This window comes from Taudactylus pleione, unplaced genomic scaffold (assembly GCF_031769625.1).
Source record: "Taudactylus pleione unplaced genomic scaffold, aTauple2 ptg000556l, whole genome shotgun sequence".
NCBI classification, from domain to species: Eukaryota; Metazoa; Chordata; class Amphibia; order Anura; family Myobatrachidae; genus Taudactylus; species Taudactylus pleione.
In genome coordinates, this window is record NW_028284958.1 from 26019855 (window position 1) to 26039346 (window position 19492).

Consider the following 19492-nt stretch of genomic DNA (forward strand, 5'->3'; position numbering starts at 1 on the left):
GTCCCCAAAAGGGTCTGTCACCAGTCCTCCCTTGTCCACATGAAGGCAGCAGTTCCCCTGCAGTGCTTGGTTCTGGGAAGTCCGGTCGCCAATGATGAAGAACAAAAGTATTCCATGCTGGTATAGGGCTTCTTGAGCCATCTCCTAACTTTAACTCCTTGTAGTATTTTTGGGCAAAATCTTGCTCCAGCACTTAAGGAAAAGTGTGGCAATTGCTACCATTTGAAGTCCCACAAAGTGTTGTGTTTGTGGGTCCCAGCCAACCTCCACCACAGTGGCTTGGTACTCAATTAAAGCGAAGTAATAGTAGTGCTTTATACATTACAATATTACACATTAATACATACATACACAACATTATTGGCAGCAGGGGATGTCTTTAACTGCAGTTGCTTGGCATCCTGCTCATTAAACATCTTGGACAACCTGCGGCTGGAATCTTGTGACATTGCAATTCCCAGCAATACCATTTATTGTGAGTCTGGCAGAACATGCTGGTATTGTAGATCTGTAACAGCTGGGTAGGTACAGATGGCCGACTTATTCTTTGGTGCAGGAACTCTGTCTTCCAATAGCAAAGCAGGCTTTCTATTTTGGCATGCAATATGATGGCATTGCACAGTATATGTACTTTCTGTGAACACACGACCTGGGTACTGTAGTGGGTATAGGAGGCATTGAAATCTGTGCAATCCCAGGTATATCTTATTCTGTAGGTACCACTGAACAGTGTTGTTATAACCTGAGAGCCATACTGCTGTTGTTATCAAAGTGTGCTGCTCCACTCGAGGGAGACAAGACAGTGCAAGAGAAAGCCTAAAACCTGCTGCAATGGAAGCTGCCCCAGGAGCTCAGGGCCTGATAGTTGCTACAACCACTGCGATCCCTATTAGGATGCCACAGAGTAATTTGTACAAGTGTGCTAAATTTCGTCTGAGGAACCTGGTTTATAAAGCATTGGCCAACATTTAAAGTATAAAAGGGGGTTGCGGGGACAGGAGTAGAGTGTAGCTGGGGTGTTCCATAGCAAAGTACAGAGTAGGTGCACATGTTCTCCTTATGTTTTGGAGCAATAAAGAAATTAGATTTTGTTTTGCAGAGTAAGATTATTGGAGGGGACATTCAGAAATGTAATTCAGGACAAGATTATATAGCCTTACCAAACATATCCTTCCCATACATCTCCTTCCAAAAGTACTACTGTACAATTCTCACCACTTGTGTGGGCAATGAATAGATGATGTCTCGGTAGCGTTTCATGGTTTGTATGGTGTCATTTTGCATCAAGTTTTGCAGGGAGTCACAGCTAGTTGTAATAATTGGATTTCCTGATGACCTAGAAGTCAGAATGAGAGGTTCCGCTGACACTGAGGGCTAAATTTACTTAAGGTCAAGTTTGGTATTTTGGTTGTTTTTCCATCTGTTTTGTAAACCGTCCATTTACTAAAGGCAAAACTGATGGAAAAACATACAAATGGCCTACTTTAGAGTATTGGAGTAACTATCGATTATTTTACATAGATATATACAAGCCTCAGATTTGTTAAGCATAGGGTTGCAAAACTACTAAAATCTGTCTATAAAACGACAGCAAACCTGCGCAAACAATAGACCTGATGATGGTGGATTTGCTGTCAGATCTGCTGTGGCAAAAGGAGGAAGAAATTAAAAAAAGGTTTCAAAATCGGCTTTTAAATGACAGTCAAAACCGAAGCATAGTAAATGTTGGGGCTATAGTCTGCAAACCGACGTCAGTACCCATCGTCTGTCAGTTTTGGAAATGAGACAAGCAGACGTTTAATAAATTTACCCATGAGAATGCAAAGAACTTGAAATGAAGGATATGACGCACTAAAAACATATATTGGAGTAAAAAGCGTTGGTAAAACACTGTGAGGAGGAAACCTAATGACTGATTTGAAGCAGGAAACATACAGTTGGTAAGTTGTCCCCCCTGGCTTTGAACAGAGTGGCAGATTTATAGGAATGAGTCATCCACCTGACCCAAATACCAGATATTTGCGCTTGGCTCATTCAGCAGTTAGGCCGAGTGACCATAATTGTTTTTATGGTCAGCTCCAGAAAAGCATTAGTGAACATGACATAGCCAAAAAAAAGACCTAACATAAGGAACTTTACAGAAGTAGCTTCAACATAATAATGACAATGTGCAGGGTGGGCAGAAACTGAGAGTCACAAACTTACCTTAGTGCACCTTGTACTTGAATCTGTCTGGTCTCTCGAAGCAGCAGCAGCGCCTACAATATGCAGCAGATAAACAGCTAAATTAAAACATGTATTTATCTAGATCTAAGGGGCATATTCAATTAGACGCAAAAAGTCCCGTACTTTTCACATGCCGGACTTTTCGCCGACATCGCTGGTTTTCCATGCGAAAAAATATCGTGCTCGTCCCCGCTTATCCCCGTATTCAATTAGGAATCAGCCAAAACGGGACCTGGCGAAACTGTAACGTGAAAAGTACTGTCAGCTTTGGGGAAATCAGCCTGACACCCCGCAAAAGATGCATTGGGGATCACTATAGATAATAGGCCAGCTGAAGCTATTTGGGGTACTTAAATGCTTTCAATAGCTGCTACTTAGCGTCTTTGCATAAGTGGTGAAGAATAGCATTTAGCAGTTTTTTTGTGAAAACAAGTAGTCCCAACAAATTTGGGGTACATGAAAATGGGTGCTAGCATATTTTTAAGTTGCTTAAGTGAACTTTTAAAAAACGTAAAAAATCCACCTGCCACAACGACCTGCAAACTTAAAAACACCTGGGGCATACTTGGAGAACCCCCTGGAGTCTATTTCGCTAGTTTTTAAGTTTGTCTCCCAACTTTGGACTTTTTCACCTGCAAAATGAAAGTCCTTTTTTGGGGTGATCTAAAGTATTTTTTTTTTACGCAGTTTTCCTTTGGGGGACTGTCCCAAGGATGCAGGGGGGTTTTCTGAGGTTTGCACCCCAAAACCCCAATTCTGCACTTTTTTCCGACACCTATTCATAGGCGAAACTTTTTCGCCGGTTCCATTGCATTGAGTTTCCAGATCGGCGAATAGTCTCCGGAATTGAATACGGAGGAAACTTATCGCATGGCGAAATGACATCACTCGCGATACATTTCTGCAGAAAACTGCTTTTCACACCTAATTGAATTCGGCACTAAATGTCATACCAACATTTATGCTTTGAAAGAAGAACATTTCAGTAACTGGAAGCCATATTGGTACATTAGCTCCTGGGCTCCAGCGCAAATAAATGACTGAGGATTAAACATTCACAAACCTGTACACTGGGGAAGATACTGTTGGTTTAGAAAAAAAAAAAAGGAAAGTAACATGTCGACATGGGCATAATGTCAACATGTTCATTATGTCAAGATTATGCATATTGACAGTTAAATTGTTGACAAAGCATTTTTCACTGTTTTAGCCTAAATTATTTTAGGTAATCTACTACTTCTGTTCTCATCAGATGCTGTTACCATGATTGCCATTGCGCAGTTTTAAAAAATTAATTTAGGTAATCTACTACTACTTTTATATTAGTTGACATTGCTATAAATGAAGTAAGGATTTTTTATTTTTTGGGGGTGAATTTGTGATGGTCTACTCCCATCTCAATTTTTGTTTATCTTAAGCTGCACACACACAACGATTTAGTAAATGAACGATTTTAGTAAACAATTTTCGTTCATTTTTTCAAGGGAACTACATTTTTTTGAACTACACAAGATTTTTGCATATTCCCTTACTGAAAATCGTTGAGTTGGTCAGTCTGACTAAACTACAAACGTGAACGCGCATGAATGATAATCGTTCATCGTTTTAACTCAGAAAGTGAACGATTTTTTCAACGATTGAACGATAAATGATATCATTATCGATAATCGTTCAAAAAATCGTTGTGTGTGTATGCACCTTTAGACTTTATTGCATCCCAGTCTAGTGTGTTGAGTACTGGGGGAGGGTTCCCAATCAGTGAACACACAGACACATGTTTGTAGCTATACTTACTAGTGACCTGTTAGGCTGCTAAGGTTAGTGTTAGTATCAAAGTGTGAGATTATAAGTGTACTTACAATTTAATAACTATGACTGAGTTATGCTGGTGGAAAACTGAAAGAGAACATCCTGAAAGCCAGAACACTTTCTGAAGGACATCAAACATACTTGTGGGAATAAGCCAGTTCATCATCTCTAACAGCTGCTGTATGTATATCCAGGAAACTCGTTACTGCACTCCCTGCTTAAACATTTCAAGTGCTGCCCTTACTGATTGCTCTTGTTGTTCAAAACACCTTTGATTAGATTGGCTCTGTACATTGTAATTTTTGCCTTCATGCTACTGAAAATCCTGTTTGTATTGTATTGCCTCTCTCCACTGCTTCACTACTATCTACTTTAACATTCCTTATTTTAGTAACTAATTCCTGCACCCATTACTCACCTACTTCTCTTTATATTTCACTTTTGGAGCTGCGCTCATACATTGGCAGCGCTGTTCTTTTACCTGTATTTTGACCATCTAACCACATTTATCCACACTGTCCCTACATCACACAGCCTCCACTCCAGTTTTCACCTCACTTATTACCACAGCATGAACACCTTTAATTCAATCATCCCCCTTATTCAGTGTCTACATAATCCTCTGCTTTACCTACTTCTTCCACCCCTATCCTCCCCCTCTAGTCTCCTCCACTTGCTGTTCCACATTTTTTCTCTCACCAGTCTCCCTTACAACCCTCTACTTCTCTCAACCACCCTTCCTGTTCCTCCACTCTTAACTACCTCCCTCACTCCATGGACTTGCTATCCCACCACTAAGCCCTATTCCCTACTGTCTCTGCCAGTGCCCTCTAGGGCTGCCGTGAGAAATCCTGGACCAGGGTATATCAACATCCTGGGGGTCCCCCCCTGGAGGGGGCATGGCCACTGCATGTTGGGGATGGCTGCACCTCTCTGTGGATGGGCCTAGCATGTAAGAAGCACCCACTAACAGGAGCATGGCATAGCATCCAGCAGCCAGGACTATAGTACTCACTATTAGGATGGCGGGGTAGTCCCATAATAGCCACATTTTAGCTGGATGTATTTAGATGCTAAAATGTAACCGACAAAAATTAAAGGGCAAACTACTTTATTTTGTACATTTCTCATGCAAATAACACATAAATAAAATCTATTTTTGTCATAGAGATAGATGAATGAAGGACTTCATTTTGACATAACACAAGGCCATCTTATACACATTCCGCGGCACATATCCTAACCCACTGCTCCATGCTCCTTCCTCACTATCTACCCCATCTGGGTTGCCCCTGTCTGTCTGCCCCCCCCCTTAGAATGTACGCTCTCACGAGCAGGGCCCTCATCCCTCATGTGCTTTTCCTCCCTTACTTATACTATCATGTGCTCCTAACTCCCCAATTGGCACCTAACTCTTGGTTGCTTATGCCCTGCTTGCAGCAATGTTTATAACCATGTCCTTGTCCTGCATTGTTTTGTACTATTAATACTGTTTTTTCTTGTGTGCTCATTTATGTACTGTGTAAGGTGCTGCGGAACCTTTGTGGTGCCATATAAATAAAGGATAATAACAATAATAATAATAAACCTAACCCTAAATTTAACATTAAATGCTATGTAGACATTTTAACTATTGACATGCAAAATTTCGACATTGCATCAACGTCACCATTCTGACTGTTGACATTTAGAACATATCAAAATTCTGACCGGATACCCTCAATACATAGACGAGAGCAGTTTCAAGAACGATGACAGACAACAAAGTGTATAGCAAGCTACTAATATCAATTACTGCTACGTCAAAGTGCAGTCCAAGAGTTAGCCCGTGTTCAGATTCAGACCAGAATGGGATTCGCTCACCAAGGGGTCTATTTCATAAAGTTAATTTGCATTTTATAAAATATCTGCATTTTTCGTAAAATAATTCCATATGTAATCTAAATTATCCCCAGGGACAACCAAAGTGGAAAAGGGCTGTCCCAGCGAGTTCTGAGTATGGCTTACAGCTCTCTCACCTGTGCAATATTTGCCTGCCGGCAAGCTCAGCGGAGGGCCGGAGCCTATGAAGCAAGGCATAATGGGAACTACAGGAGACAAATTAATGAGTCCCCGGTCAGCCAAAGCTCACAGTGTCATAGCACAGCTTGAAGGTACTAAAGATGAAAGTATACATAACGCCATTTAGAGATGTTATGTTTGTTTGAAAAAAAAAAAGAAAAGATAAACGTCTCTTCTTCACTTTATATATATATATATATTGGTAGACGTAATCCCCCATTACATCCTATGGGGACTGCAGGTTGTTCAGTGACCAGTGAATAGTCTGAGAAATCAGTGATTGATTACTCTAGGCTTTTCACTCACCTTAATTATTGTGAAAACCTAACTAGCCCATTGTCCAGCTATTATGCTTGGAAATGCAATATTAGGTTACTAAATAGACCCCCAAGGTTCGTAGAATCCACCGGATTAATAGGGGGCGTTAGGTACTAACAGAACAAGAAATCTACCAACATAGCTGGCCAAGCCATATGAATATATTGTGTATTCCTTTTAAGGATTGTGTATATAATATGCTTGATAATTAATGAAATTGCTGAATGAAGCAGCAACAATTCTCTGAAAGTCTTACATAATTTTCCCCCTATCAGTGCCTGCCTTCCAGTGACGGCATAAAATAAGTGATTCTTGATAAGTCGTGTAATACCTGTTGATGGTTCCACTTCACACCAGCCATATTGCTCAGGTTAGACACTATTTCCTTGCTTCTTGAGCGTAACAGGATTAGTGGTAATGAGTATAACAGAGGACCCAGCTCATTAAATTTGTGTGTGACATTCCATGAAACCTGCAAACAAGAAATGCATAACCAATGGGAACATGCATTGTATGTTGATAACTAAACAAAAATTCAATTATAGATATCAATATCCACAGAAGTAACACATACCCATAATGTCCTGATAACAGCCAATGTCTGTGCATAGCTTAGAGAACTTGCATGATTGGTCAAGGCAGGCAGCAGCTGAGTGAGCTGATTGGTTGATAATTGCTGAAGAAATATAGGACTAAATCCCAACACCAAAGAGCCTATATCCGAAAGTATCTCATCTGAGACCTATTTAGAGAAGAGGTGTATATGAATAGGAAACAATACATGTCTATTAGCACTAGCAGCATGTGGTAGGGCACTCCAAGAATAATTATAGAACTGCCGGGGTGCCTTCCTAGAAATCAACATATACTTGTCCAGTTTCTCCCATAGGAAGCAGGCGGCACTCACTCAGTCTTTTATAAATTAATCATATATCATTTATTAAGCCGACGTTTCAAAGCCTGAACGACTTTGTCATCAGGGTGTGAAGAGGCCTATTAGCACTAGGTTATAGGTACAGCTGCCTTATGCAATTAATCCTATTTAAAAAATAAATAAATGATTGGCTGGGGACAGTAGCGCTTAGAAATTACATAATCTCCAAGCTCCCACTGAATGCCGGAAGACCTGGGTTCGGTGTGAAGGATGACAACCCGGGAATAACCCAGGTGGCCACCCATGTGTGAAAGGGGTAACCCCGGCTTCAACTCGTGCTCAGTGTCCCGGGTCCAAGCCGGGTTGAAGCCAGGATTTTATGTCTGAAAGGGGTGGCGATGTCGCTATTCCAAAGCCACCTTGTACACATCTGCAAAGACTGGTACACCGTAAGTGACACCACTGTGGGCCATTATTGTTAATGCAGCTGAGTAATTTTTTTTTTTAAATAAAAATTTGACTCATCACCAGAGTAAGAGGCCTATTGAAAAATATGTCTCTACGAAATTGTTCCTGATCAGCAATAACATTGTTTAATTCTGTCATCTCGAGATCTTTCCACTGCGTTAGCGAAAAAACTGCAGTTTTTGGGGATAATTTTTCGGGACACATCAGGTCCAGGAAAATATCCCCGATAAGTGCCAGCATCGAGCTGGACTTCAGGGCTAATTGGATTACCCTGGGGGAACCACACCCGAATAATGTTCGGGGCTAATTGGATACCGCCCTGAGGGGGTCATTCAGACACTTGCAAGCGGGTCGATGTTGGGCGAATGCGCATGCGCACGACGGAGGGAGCTCTGTCGTGCGCATGCGAGAGACCCAAATAACGAAGGCAAAGCCGTCGTTATGGATCTCACACCAAAGGGGGCGTGCTGTCGATGGTGACTGACAGCACGCCCCCTTTGGTGGGCATGCCGGGGGCGTGGCTGCCAGACGGATGGGAACGCCTACCGTTTGAGTCCTGCCCCACTGACATCAGTAATGATGTCAGTGGGAGTGATTTGGGCTCTGATAGAGCCAAAATCACTCCTGGGCTTGCGGCAGCGAGACCCTACCGCAGGGTCTCGTCGCAAGCCCGATGGTCGCGATGGTCTTGACCACAGCTATACGAGCGTCCATGAGGCCGCTCCAAAAACAGGTAGGAGGGCCCTGATTCAGCGTTCGGCTCTGAATCAGGCCCTGAGTCGGAAGCAACTTGGCCTTTCCATGACATTGGGTTTGAACTTAACGGTGACATGGGAGTGTAGTGCTGAATCATACGTAAGGGGTAGAGAAGCCTGTTCAGACGTATCTGTTGCACTAGCATGGGGCTGGTGCAAGAGCAGATACTAATAATGCCACAGCCATGTACAGTCAATGGGCGCACAACTTTCCGCTTGCACATGCATTAGTTGTATGGATAGTCACATTAGCATAAGATGGTTAATAAGGATCCCTCAGCTGCCAGCAACTACAGCCCCAATGTGTCCCTTACTGACTGCAGGCTAGCCTCAGTAATGCAGCTGATTCTGCAATCCCAGGGTTGGTCATGCAAAGAACCTGCACTTAAATATGCACCATGGATGGGGCATGTAACTATGTATGCGCGGAACATAGGCGCTATCTGCTATTTTTATTGATTTGTACATTACTCGCTTTGTAGATAGCGGTTAGGTGATACATATAGGGTTAAACTTACATTTCCTTTGGATAATATTTTTTGAACAAGCACCCGAGCCTGAAATAGAGACAGAACAGCATATTCAATGGCCGTTGATCACACCCTCCATGACACAAGATGAATTTTTGTGCCTCATTGCTCACTGCTAGAAGCTACTGTATGTCCACAGAATGACTGTCTCCACCGGGTGTGGATGGCATACACGATAATACCTACAGGTAAGTGTGTGTGTGTATGTATGGGTTGGGTATGAAATCCTGGCTGTCGGGATGTTGCTGGTCACAATACCAACAGCGGCATCCCAACAGCCAGATTCTCGACACCCATAGGAAGTAACGGTGAGTATTTTTCTAACCCCTACTCAACCTCCCCGGTGCCTAACCCTAACCTCCCCCCCTAGTGCCTAAACCTAACCTCCCCCCTAGTTTCTAAATCTAACCTCCCTGCACCCTAATCCTAACACTCCCTACCCGGTGCCTAACCCTCCCCCTAATGCCTTAGACCAGGGGTAGGGAACCTTTTTTCTGTCGAGGGACACTTTTAGATATATAACATTATTTGTGGGCCTGGTGCAGGCCATGCTCCCTCCATGTGATGTCACATGGAGCAGGGGCACAAATGCTGGTGATTACAGCAATGCCAGGAAGATCCTGAGGATGCTCCGGGAACTTGTAAGGGTAGCGGTGTAACCATCTGAAGCATCCCAAGGACGCCACAGGTGGCACTGCTGCATAGATTCTGGCTGCAGGGTGCCATTCTAGGCTCCCTGCTAGCCAGATGAGGCTAGCAGAAAAAAAGCACAGAGGGCCAGACCAAATGATTCCGGGGGCCTTATACGGCTCCTGGGCCTGAGGTTCCCCATCCCTGTCTTAGACTAACCCCGCTACCTAACCTACTCCTAACACCCCGATACTTACCTTCGAGATTCCAGCGGTTGGGATATTGGTGCCGGGATCCCGACTTGTCGGGATTTCGGCGCCGGTATTCAGACTGTCGGCATCCCGCACGTCGGAATGCTGACTACATCCCTGTATGTATATTACATATTTTAAAGTGCCCTCAAAGTACCCCAAATCTCCTTTTTTCCTACTTATTTTTTCCATTTTTCATTTAATTCGTTTGAGATTAAACGAAAAAAAGTTTGCTCTTTATCATTTTCTTTTTCATAAAAAAAAAGCACAAATCAGCCCTTTGACTCATTGATTTAAAAACCTTCATTACTTTCCTTATGCCCACAAACAGCTTTCTATATGGTCCTGCTAACGAAATTATCAATTTTGCGGGTCCAAGATGCTCTCCCCACTTGTTCATGCACTTCTCTGACATCATATTTGGCAGTCAATTCGCAAACCCCAGCTGCAAGTACTGCAAATAGGCATTTCTAATCGGATTGGAGAATTCTCGGGTGCATGCTTGCGTACGAAGTCTGCGAGTTGCAAATCATTGTTATTATTATGGTTGTTATTATTGTTAGATTCTGCAGCGCTTCTGTTGCTAAATAGTCAAATATAAATAACATTTCACGTTGCATTGTCAGCTGACATCTAGTGGACACTAAGTATATTTATGATGCATGCCCAGCTACACATTTTTTAGAAGTTGTTTTAACTAAGTTTTCCTAAGCACAAAGCTGTACTTTGCTGAAACTACATCACAGTATTTACTTGCAGCTTTAAAAAAATTTAAAATCAATTGTGACTGAATACAAATATAGTATCAAGGGAAAATATATACCCAAATTATCAGGCTTGTCCTTATGTATAGATTTATATAATGTAATGAGGTGAAGTGCACAGCAGAACCAATCAGCTTCTAGCTATCATTTTATAGAATGTACTTGATTAATTATAGCTAGAAGTTGATTAGTTGCTATAGGCAACTTCTCTGCTTTATATCTTAGAAGGTTTAATACATCACCCCCTCCCCATAGTGAGGGGCGGTGGGGCTCAAAAGTCGGTGAAACTTATATGCGTGACTCTCATTTGAGTGATCCTGTCATTTTAGCTGTAAACTCTATAACCTTGGGTCGCAGACTTTGAAAACTTTCAGCTTAGTTTCATATATTTGGGAGACAATTAAAGTTATCATCTATATATGTCCATTTACAAAATACCTAAACCCATTATTTCTTGTTTCAGCAATTGTATGTAGAGGATCTTAAATATTATTAAGGATACATAAAATGCCTTATTCAGAAAATCACATAATAATATAGTGGCATTGCCTGGGCAGATGTCATGGTCACCAATCCCACATCAGACAGAGCAGGAAGCAGTTGGTCTGGGCGCAAAGCCTGCAGGAAGTTGTAACCTAGAGCTGGTATCACCACGGACAGATTGGAGACTGATTGCCAGCTGAGAGTTTGAGGGTCCTGCCAGTTCACATCACCAATTAGGAAATCCAACATCTGCAGACAACAGAGGAATGAGGAGAGGTACTTTATTCAACAGGTTTGATATGATTAAAGTGATAATATTTTTTTCATCATACCCATAGGTAAATAATATTTGTAGTGTTTTATATACAGGATAAGGTGGACACTATTTCAGTTTCTGTTTGAAACAGCTGAACTTTAATCATGTGTGCCATTTCCATGTGTCCCTTGGAATCTATGTCTAACCTCCACTATATTAAATTTTGGTGTAGTACCTAACACAGTTATTTTAGGTATACACTTCCACTATTTCCAATCCAGTGACGATATCTAGCACAATAATTGTCTGTGCACCCTCCTACCATCTCCAATCCAATAAAGGTATTTACAGCAGTACAAACTTGTGTGTGTTGTCTATATTAGACTTTCTCCAATCCAGTGGTGATATCTAACATAGTAACTAATTGTGTCGTCTTCTGCTTGGGGTTGATATATTAAACCTCACCTCAGAGTCCGGGAAGAGGTCACCTCGTCTTACACACTGTAATAAATTTCTTTTCAGCACCAAGAAAATATCCACATTTTGATGATAGCGCTGCAAATCCTGCACACTTGCTTGGCACACACAGAGCCCCATCCTGTGAACAAGAGAAGGTGCCAGTGATCCTCATGAGAACCAATGTGATCGTCTGACACTCGGTAACTGGGTAACCCCTAGCCTGTCAAGAAATATACTCACAGCTCAACATCCTGCACCGTTATATTTTGCACCTGTAACACTCTGGATGCCACAATCCTCTGATATGGAGGTGATAAATCAACTGGGAGAGAGGGGAGGATACTCACAACCTGATCAACAGCAGAGATGTGTAACAAGATGAACATAAAATTAATAACTGCAATTTATTTAATGCATGATGTGTTTATCAATTGTTCCTTTCCTCACTGGTTACGGTCTCTTACCTGTTGTACATTCAGCTGCACAAATACATCCAGTGAGAGCAGAGGGAGGAGATTACCTATCCGCCATATAAAGGAATCATTCAGTTCAGGTACATTTTGAAATATGGTTGAGGTGTTAAGCCAGAACCTCAAGGCGAGTCTTTGGTTATCAGATAGAGATCCAGAGTAATGATTTAGGGCCTCAAGACTAGGAAATACAGGAGATGCTTATGTCACAGTTAGCTAAACAAGTCTGGATATATTATATTCAGCACAATATTACATGCTTAATGTGACTAAAACAGGAAATATTGTTAAATATTTTGGGCAGACCATAAATAAGATTGGTATGATTACCTTGCAGTTTCTTCAGTCACTAGTATAATAATATTTCAAACTCAACTACCTGAAAAGCTAAGAGAATTTAAATCTTTAAAGTTCAGCTTTGTGTCTGGCTTTGAAGATTATTTCTCATGGAGTAACAGGAAGCAATGCTTACTTACCATTAAAAAGAAAAAAGCTGCTTACGGCATTCACAGAACTTATCTGCTCTATTGCAGCAACTCAGCACTTACCCTGCCTGTGTTTGTGGTGATAACACAGAGTAGATGTCCTGAGCTACCTATGCTAAATAATTTGGCCACAGAGACCTAAATATAATAGCCTGTGAGTTGTGGGCAGCAGCAAAATTTCAGTGATTTAGCTGCTAGACTTAAGCCGCACATCCACTAGGCGATGGCAGCACGACAGTACGATTACAACATTGTAATCATACCGTTGTTGCTGTTCTCCTGCAGTGCCCACACTGAATGATTTGTCATTCAATGTAGGCACCCTCCATCATCTGTGAACACGCCCAATCTGTCGTTATCTACAGATTGACCAGCATGTTCACCTGATGATTGATGTCGGAAACGACCAGCGGGAGCACGCATCGCTGGTCGTTTCTGACATTAGAGTGCACGATTAATGAGCGATTGCACCATTACGATTTTGCAATCATGCAATCGGTCATTAATATCGGGTAGTGGATGTGCGCCTTTAAAGTGGCAGTTTTTTAAAAAAAAGCAAAACCAGTTTGTTTATGTCTTTTAAAAACACAGTGTTTGCTTTGAATGAAATTGCCATTTTTACATTGCCTGCTTAAACACAATGAGGAGGGAATGGGTATGAAATACCACCGGCCGCAAGGCCGGCGGTTCGATTCCCGTCAGCGGCCCCCCGACAGTAGCAGAGTGCGACGCAGCGGAAGCCCGACAGTGCTGGAAATCCCGATCGTGGATAGTTAAGTATAAGTATCCACTAACCTAACCTAACCCCCCTAACCCTAACCCTCTTTAGGGGTGCCTAACCCTAACTTCCCCCCAAGTGTCTAACCCTAATCCCCCCTCTAAATGCCTAACGCTAACCACCCCCTTCCCCGCTACCTAAACCTAAGTCCCCCGAGGGGGTGCCTAACCCTAAGTCCCCCCCGGGGGTGCCTAACCCTAACCCTCCCTCCCCCTAGCCTAACCCTAACCCTTCCGGGGGGTGCCTAACCCTAAGTCCCCCCCGGGGAGCCCTAAACCTAACCATCCCCCCCCGCATGTCCGCTCACGGCGCCCGGCATCACTACAATCACGATGCCGAGCGCCGGTCTCCTGGCATCAGGGAAATACGGGCGTCTACATCTAGATGCTCGGCATTTCACCCATGCCGGGATAAGACAGTCGGGAAGCCGGCTGCCGGTATATAGGCAGTCGGCTTCCTGATTGCTTCCCATGAGGAGAGGCTGCTTTTGCAAACTGCTCTTTATTATTGTTACCCCATAGCCTGAATAAAATGTTAATGTATTGTAATCAGCTGTCCTATCTGGCTGAATGGCCATCTATCATCTGAGAAAGTCAACTATAATGTAGAATGTGTACCGACAACTGTACTATAAAGGTTGTTATCGAGGTATGTCTGACCTACAAAACAGAAGTGGATGTTGCAGAAATAGTATGTTGCAACAGTGACATTTCAAGGAGCAATAGGCTAGATAATACTTGCATGCCTCTATGATGTGCAGATAAACTTACACCTCCTTGTTGTTCTGTAGTGGGGGGAGAATTCTTATAATTTCATCAGGTTCCAGGTAACGTAAAAAGGGCACAAAGTCACAGAAGAGAAGAGGGTCAGAGGTCGTCTGGACTGTCAGCAGCGTAGACACAATCATGGAGTAATAGTCATCTGGTACGTTGAGAACCGCCTAAGAGGATATTCAGGAAGCAAATGACAACTTGCTACTGTAAGTTGATTTAGTTTACTTTATAAGTAGTCTGTTAATCTACAATCAGGCTGAAGTTTCATCATCTTGGCTGCAGTCTAGAGCAGTTTATCCTCTACTTGGGTTCTTGCCAATAAAACAGTACTTGATATAAATAAGTTACCACATGTCAACTCACATCATCCCACAGGCTTTAGCACTATGAAACACAAATAGTTTGACATCATCTGAGTGACAAACGTGCATTTTGCTCACAGCGCATTCCCCATAACTTGCATTGAAAAAAAGTTAAGGTAGTTTGCACCTGATAATGGGGCTATACAAAAGGCTGCCAATGTGCTACTGTTTAATATCCAGGCTATATAATAATTTGAATAATTGGACGTTTTTTAACATGCTAGACAGTTGTGACTGTATAATCTAACAGAGGGCTGTACAATGTCCTTGCCAAATAAATGGAGACATTGCAAAGCTGTTCACGTGTGCAGGGTTCAGCCCAACCCCTATAAAAAAAATGTGGGTGCCAGCCTAACACCACCACTGAGACTTCCAGGGGGGACTGGAAGCCTAAAGTAAAGGCCACCATACATCAGAGATTGATTGCAGCAATCGTGCAATTTGCAATTGATTGTGTATAAAAATCTTTCCCTTTTTCAATCGATTGCAGAATTGCCACAATCAATTGAAAAAGAGAAAGATTTTTATACACAATCGATTGCAAATTGCACGATTGCTGCAATCAATCTCTGATGTATGGGGGGCAGTAGCAGTAGGGGGCGCTAAATGAAATGCTGAAAACTACACATCCCAGCATGGCAGAGCAGTAATGAAAGGAAAATTATGTCAGCGCCTGCCAACCATGAATTGCTTGGTACCATAGAGGAGATGTTTGGTAGTGTTGCCTTTGCTGAAACCATTGCTATACCCTGAGGCGTTGCCAGGAATCCTGTACAAACTCCTAGAAGAACCATGGAAGCACAGCTTCAGCCTAGAGCAATGGTTCTCAAACTCGGTCCTCAGGACCCCACACAGGTCATGTTTTCCAGGTCACTTAGCAGGTACACAGGTGTAATTATTGCTCACTGATACATTTTAAAAGATCCACAGGTGGAGCTAATTATTTCACTTGCGATTCTGTGAGGAGACCTGGAAAACATGCACTGTTTGGAGTCCTGAGGACTGAGTTTGAGAACCTGTGGCCTAGAACAGTGGTTCTCAAACTCGGTCCTCTGGACCCCACACAAGTCACATTTTCCAGGTCACTTAGCAGGTAGACAGGTGTAGTCATTGCTCACTGACACATTTTAAAAGATCCACGGGTGGAGCCAATTATTTCACTGGAATCCTGGTGCAGTCACGCGGTCCAGGGGTGTCTGGAGTTGTTTTAGTTTTCTGCAGATTGTCCTGTTATCTTTGCATTGTAACATGTTGCTAATGCTACAGCTTTCTTACCATTCAAAGGAAAGAGTCACTGAAGAGCCACCAAGACCTTTGATATGTGTGTAAAGAACCCTCTGATTCCCAGAATTGATCAGTATTTGCTGCAAGCATGAGCAGCCTGGCATATGCTGCATAGCACCACACATGGGGCCTGATTCTGAGAAGTACACTATTGCCGTCGCTGATGCAATTTTGTACACAGAGGATATCTGAAGATATGCTAATATTGCAGACGCTGGCATTTGTATTGAAGCGCCTGCAGGCGCCACAGCAAATATAAGCAACTCCGTACTAATACTTACATCAGCCTCCTGAGTAACCCTATGGACGAGCAGAATGGCCGCATGAACTGAGATGCCGGAGCCATGTTTTGGGTGTACGGGATCATAGACGCAGGTAGCTACACACCCGGAACAAAAGGTTGCGACACGCCTGCGTTTTTGTCGGCACACCCCGTTACCTCCCCAAAATGGCCCTTAACTGTCAATCATTCTGTAAATAAAAAGTCGCTGCTTGCGACTACCATAATGGTCTCTGATGCATGTGCAGTGTAACACATACGCATGCGCAGTTTACGATTATCGTTCAACTGCGAAAACATCGGCATAACATGCTTCTCTGAATCAGGCCCATAGTACTGCAGCCTATTTGATCCAGAGGGGCTAGACATTGAGCCACCTTATACAAATTAGAAGTCCTGAGCTATATGCTGGGGTCGTGGGGGTGAAGGTTAGGGTTAGGCACTAGAGGAAGGGTCGGGTAGTGAAGTAATAACAACTCTGACCTGGAGAGCCACATGACCGCCGGGACCTGGAAGCCACGCTGGACTCGCTGCAGCCATTGGGAGCAGGCAAATCACTGCTCGGCCACCAGGGCCGATATGTCAACATTGTCTACATGATGAATGTCGAAATTATGACTATCTACATATCATACCACGCCCATTATATGAACTGGGTACACTACCCACAACATTATCATCTTCTTCATACTAGATGTTATCAACATTATCTTCTTCTAAGTGAGAGTTATTTTTTTAATCATTGTTAACACTAAGAGATTTGTCGTTGTTCTTCTTAGTTATTATCTTTGTCATTACTGTAGTAAAGGACATCAGTATACATGGCTACCTCATCTTCTCCTCATTTAGGATGCTATATATGGTCCAGAATATACATTTAGCAGGTGATAACTTTTTCACCCATGTCACATGCAGCACTCACCAGAGCCTGCCTTACATGTATGTGTGGCAAAGGGTTAATCACAACAACACCACCAGATTTGTTTAAAATTATTAGCAACACAAAAATTCTATTGCACACACGCTACTAAGTCTGAGACTGTCTGCCACCACCAAGATTTGCTTCAAAGGCTGATTTACAGGAAGCCTGGAGCTGGCCCTAGGCTGCATGGCTGCATGTCAGTATGGAGGCAATCTCTATTCACAGCATGAAGTTGGCTGAACGACAGTCAGATGGATCACACAGCGTACATTTACACTCAGGTATATACTATGTGACATATTCAATATTTGGTAAAAAATTATATGGCATCGCAGATTCGCAGGTAAGCTGGTCTCTAAACTCAACATACACGATATGGACAAAAGTATTTGGCCACACCTGTTAATTATTGAATTAAGGTGTTTCAATCTCCCCTGAAGAAGCTCCACCCACATTACACACAGCTCCACCCAACTCTACCCTATACATGGGGGGGCTGCCTATTTTGTCAGTACCGGGCCCCACAATTTCTGATGGCAGCCCTGACGTCACCAACCATTTATAGGGTTTTCAGGCCATTAAGTTACCAAACCTTTTAGTGATTTTAAAAAGTAGCTTATCCCACACCAGCTGAAGAGCCACAGGTTGGCCAGGCCTGTCCTGGAGTGTGTGTGAGTGAGTTGAGCAGAGGTTTACCAAATAAAACCCTGGAGGACCTTGCCAACATCTACATCCCAAGAAAGACCATGATTTTGTTAGCGGAACTACATTTGTGAACTTCATAAAAAGATGAAATTGCCCTCACTGTGAAGTTTATCACCCTCCTCCCACCAAGTACATTGACACAGAGTATACATATAAGACTTCATATATTTGCCAATCTACAAAACGGTGTCTGTATGGGACTTGGAACAATACCTGTGAGGTGGCCTGATTCTGTGCTAAGATATTAAGGAAAATCTTAGCAGCCTCTGGGTCGAGAGAGGAGATGAAAACTTTCAGGTCAGACATTGTCAGGTTGAGTAATTGCTGTGGTTGGAGACAAATGTGATAACATGAACAATCATTATATGTATCTGTCATTAGTACGCAGGTGTTTGACATGTACCTTAATTAGCATCCAAGACTGGGATGTTGTTTGTTCTCCTGCCAGTAGAATCAGAGTATTCTGTGAATGAAGATTGTATTACACAAGAGAAGGGTAAGCTGTGAATATTTTTATGAACATACTTTTTCTCAAAGGAGTAAACCTATTCATTACTCCAGAACAGTTCCACTATGTACACATGTCCTATGAATACATGGGAAGAGCTGCATACCTCCTGTATTATTCTTTATTGTTTCTGTACAATTGTATTACTTTTATCACCAAATGCTGTTCAAAAGAGTTTTACCAAGGTACTTACCTGATGTCCAGTTTCTGATGCACAATATAACTTTTTGTAATATAGGGGCATATGTATCAAAGCTTGATGTGAGATAAAATTGTGAGATTTATATCACCAACCAATCAGCTTCTAACTTACATTTTGCAGGCTGTGTTTAAGAAATGATAGTTTGGAGCTGATTGGTTGGTGATATATATTTCACAATTTTATCTCACATCAAGCTTTGATACATATGCCCCATAATGTGAATAATAGGGTTATGCTAATCTTTTGCAAGTTCTTCTCTTAGCTTTTTGTGCTAACAATCTATATGCCTAGTCCACTCACTTCTTGACCCCCTTTATTCTACACAATATCTTAAAACTGATGGCTATTTTTGCTTGTACAGTATCTTTAAAATTTTGCAGAGGGGTTTAGGTCAGTAAAACCATAAGAAGCTGTAGTTGCTGTGATTTTGGGTTCTTAGTGGCTGAGACGGTTACACAGACATCTTCTCTACAGCGTCACACAGCCCGAGGGTTTCTGCCAGGGATGTGAGATGAGCCGCCAAGTGAGAGGAACCACATGCAAACGATCCCTGCATACAGAATAACTTCGATGTTCCACAAGATATGCAGGCTCGAGCAAATGCTTTGTCCAAATGCAGGTCTGGAGAATAGGCTCAACTTCCAATAATAGTTTTCTTATATGAGGCATTAAAGGAAGGATGACCTAAATTGTATGCTCTAAACAAACTTACAGCCACATATCTGTACCAGTTTTTCATTTAAAAGTTTGAAAAGCTCTACCTTAATGTATATTAAGGTAGGATATTGCAAAGCACAAACATAAACGGTGGTTTCAAAAGTGTGCATACTTGGCCTACT

The 19492-nt window shown here is 42.4% G+C and overlaps 1 protein-coding gene across 1 annotated transcript in view; it reads right to left on the reverse strand.

The window, feature by feature from the left end:
• Positions 1 to 19492, reverse strand: part of LOC148482006 (uncharacterized) — a 66358-nt gene that overhangs the window by 35183 nt on the left and 11683 nt on the right. Inside the window, exons 6-17 of the mRNA XM_088452706.1 lie at positions 18347 to 18406; positions 18169 to 18267; positions 14388 to 14557; positions 12349 to 12535; positions 12125 to 12234; positions 11891 to 12023; positions 11236 to 11418; positions 9030 to 9068; positions 6989 to 7156; positions 6746 to 6886; positions 2206 to 2258; positions 1216 to 1336 (exon numbers count right to left, since the gene is read on the reverse strand). Coding sequence (XP_088308832.1) covers positions 1216 to 1336; positions 2206 to 2258; positions 6746 to 6886; positions 6989 to 7156; positions 9030 to 9068; positions 11236 to 11418; positions 11891 to 12023; positions 12125 to 12234; positions 12349 to 12535; positions 14388 to 14557; positions 18169 to 18267; positions 18347 to 18406 — 1464 coding nt within the window. The remainder of the gene's footprint in view (positions 1 to 1215; positions 1337 to 2205; positions 2259 to 6745; positions 6887 to 6988; positions 7157 to 9029; positions 9069 to 11235; positions 11419 to 11890; positions 12024 to 12124; positions 12235 to 12348; positions 12536 to 14387; positions 14558 to 18168; positions 18268 to 18346; positions 18407 to 19492) is intronic.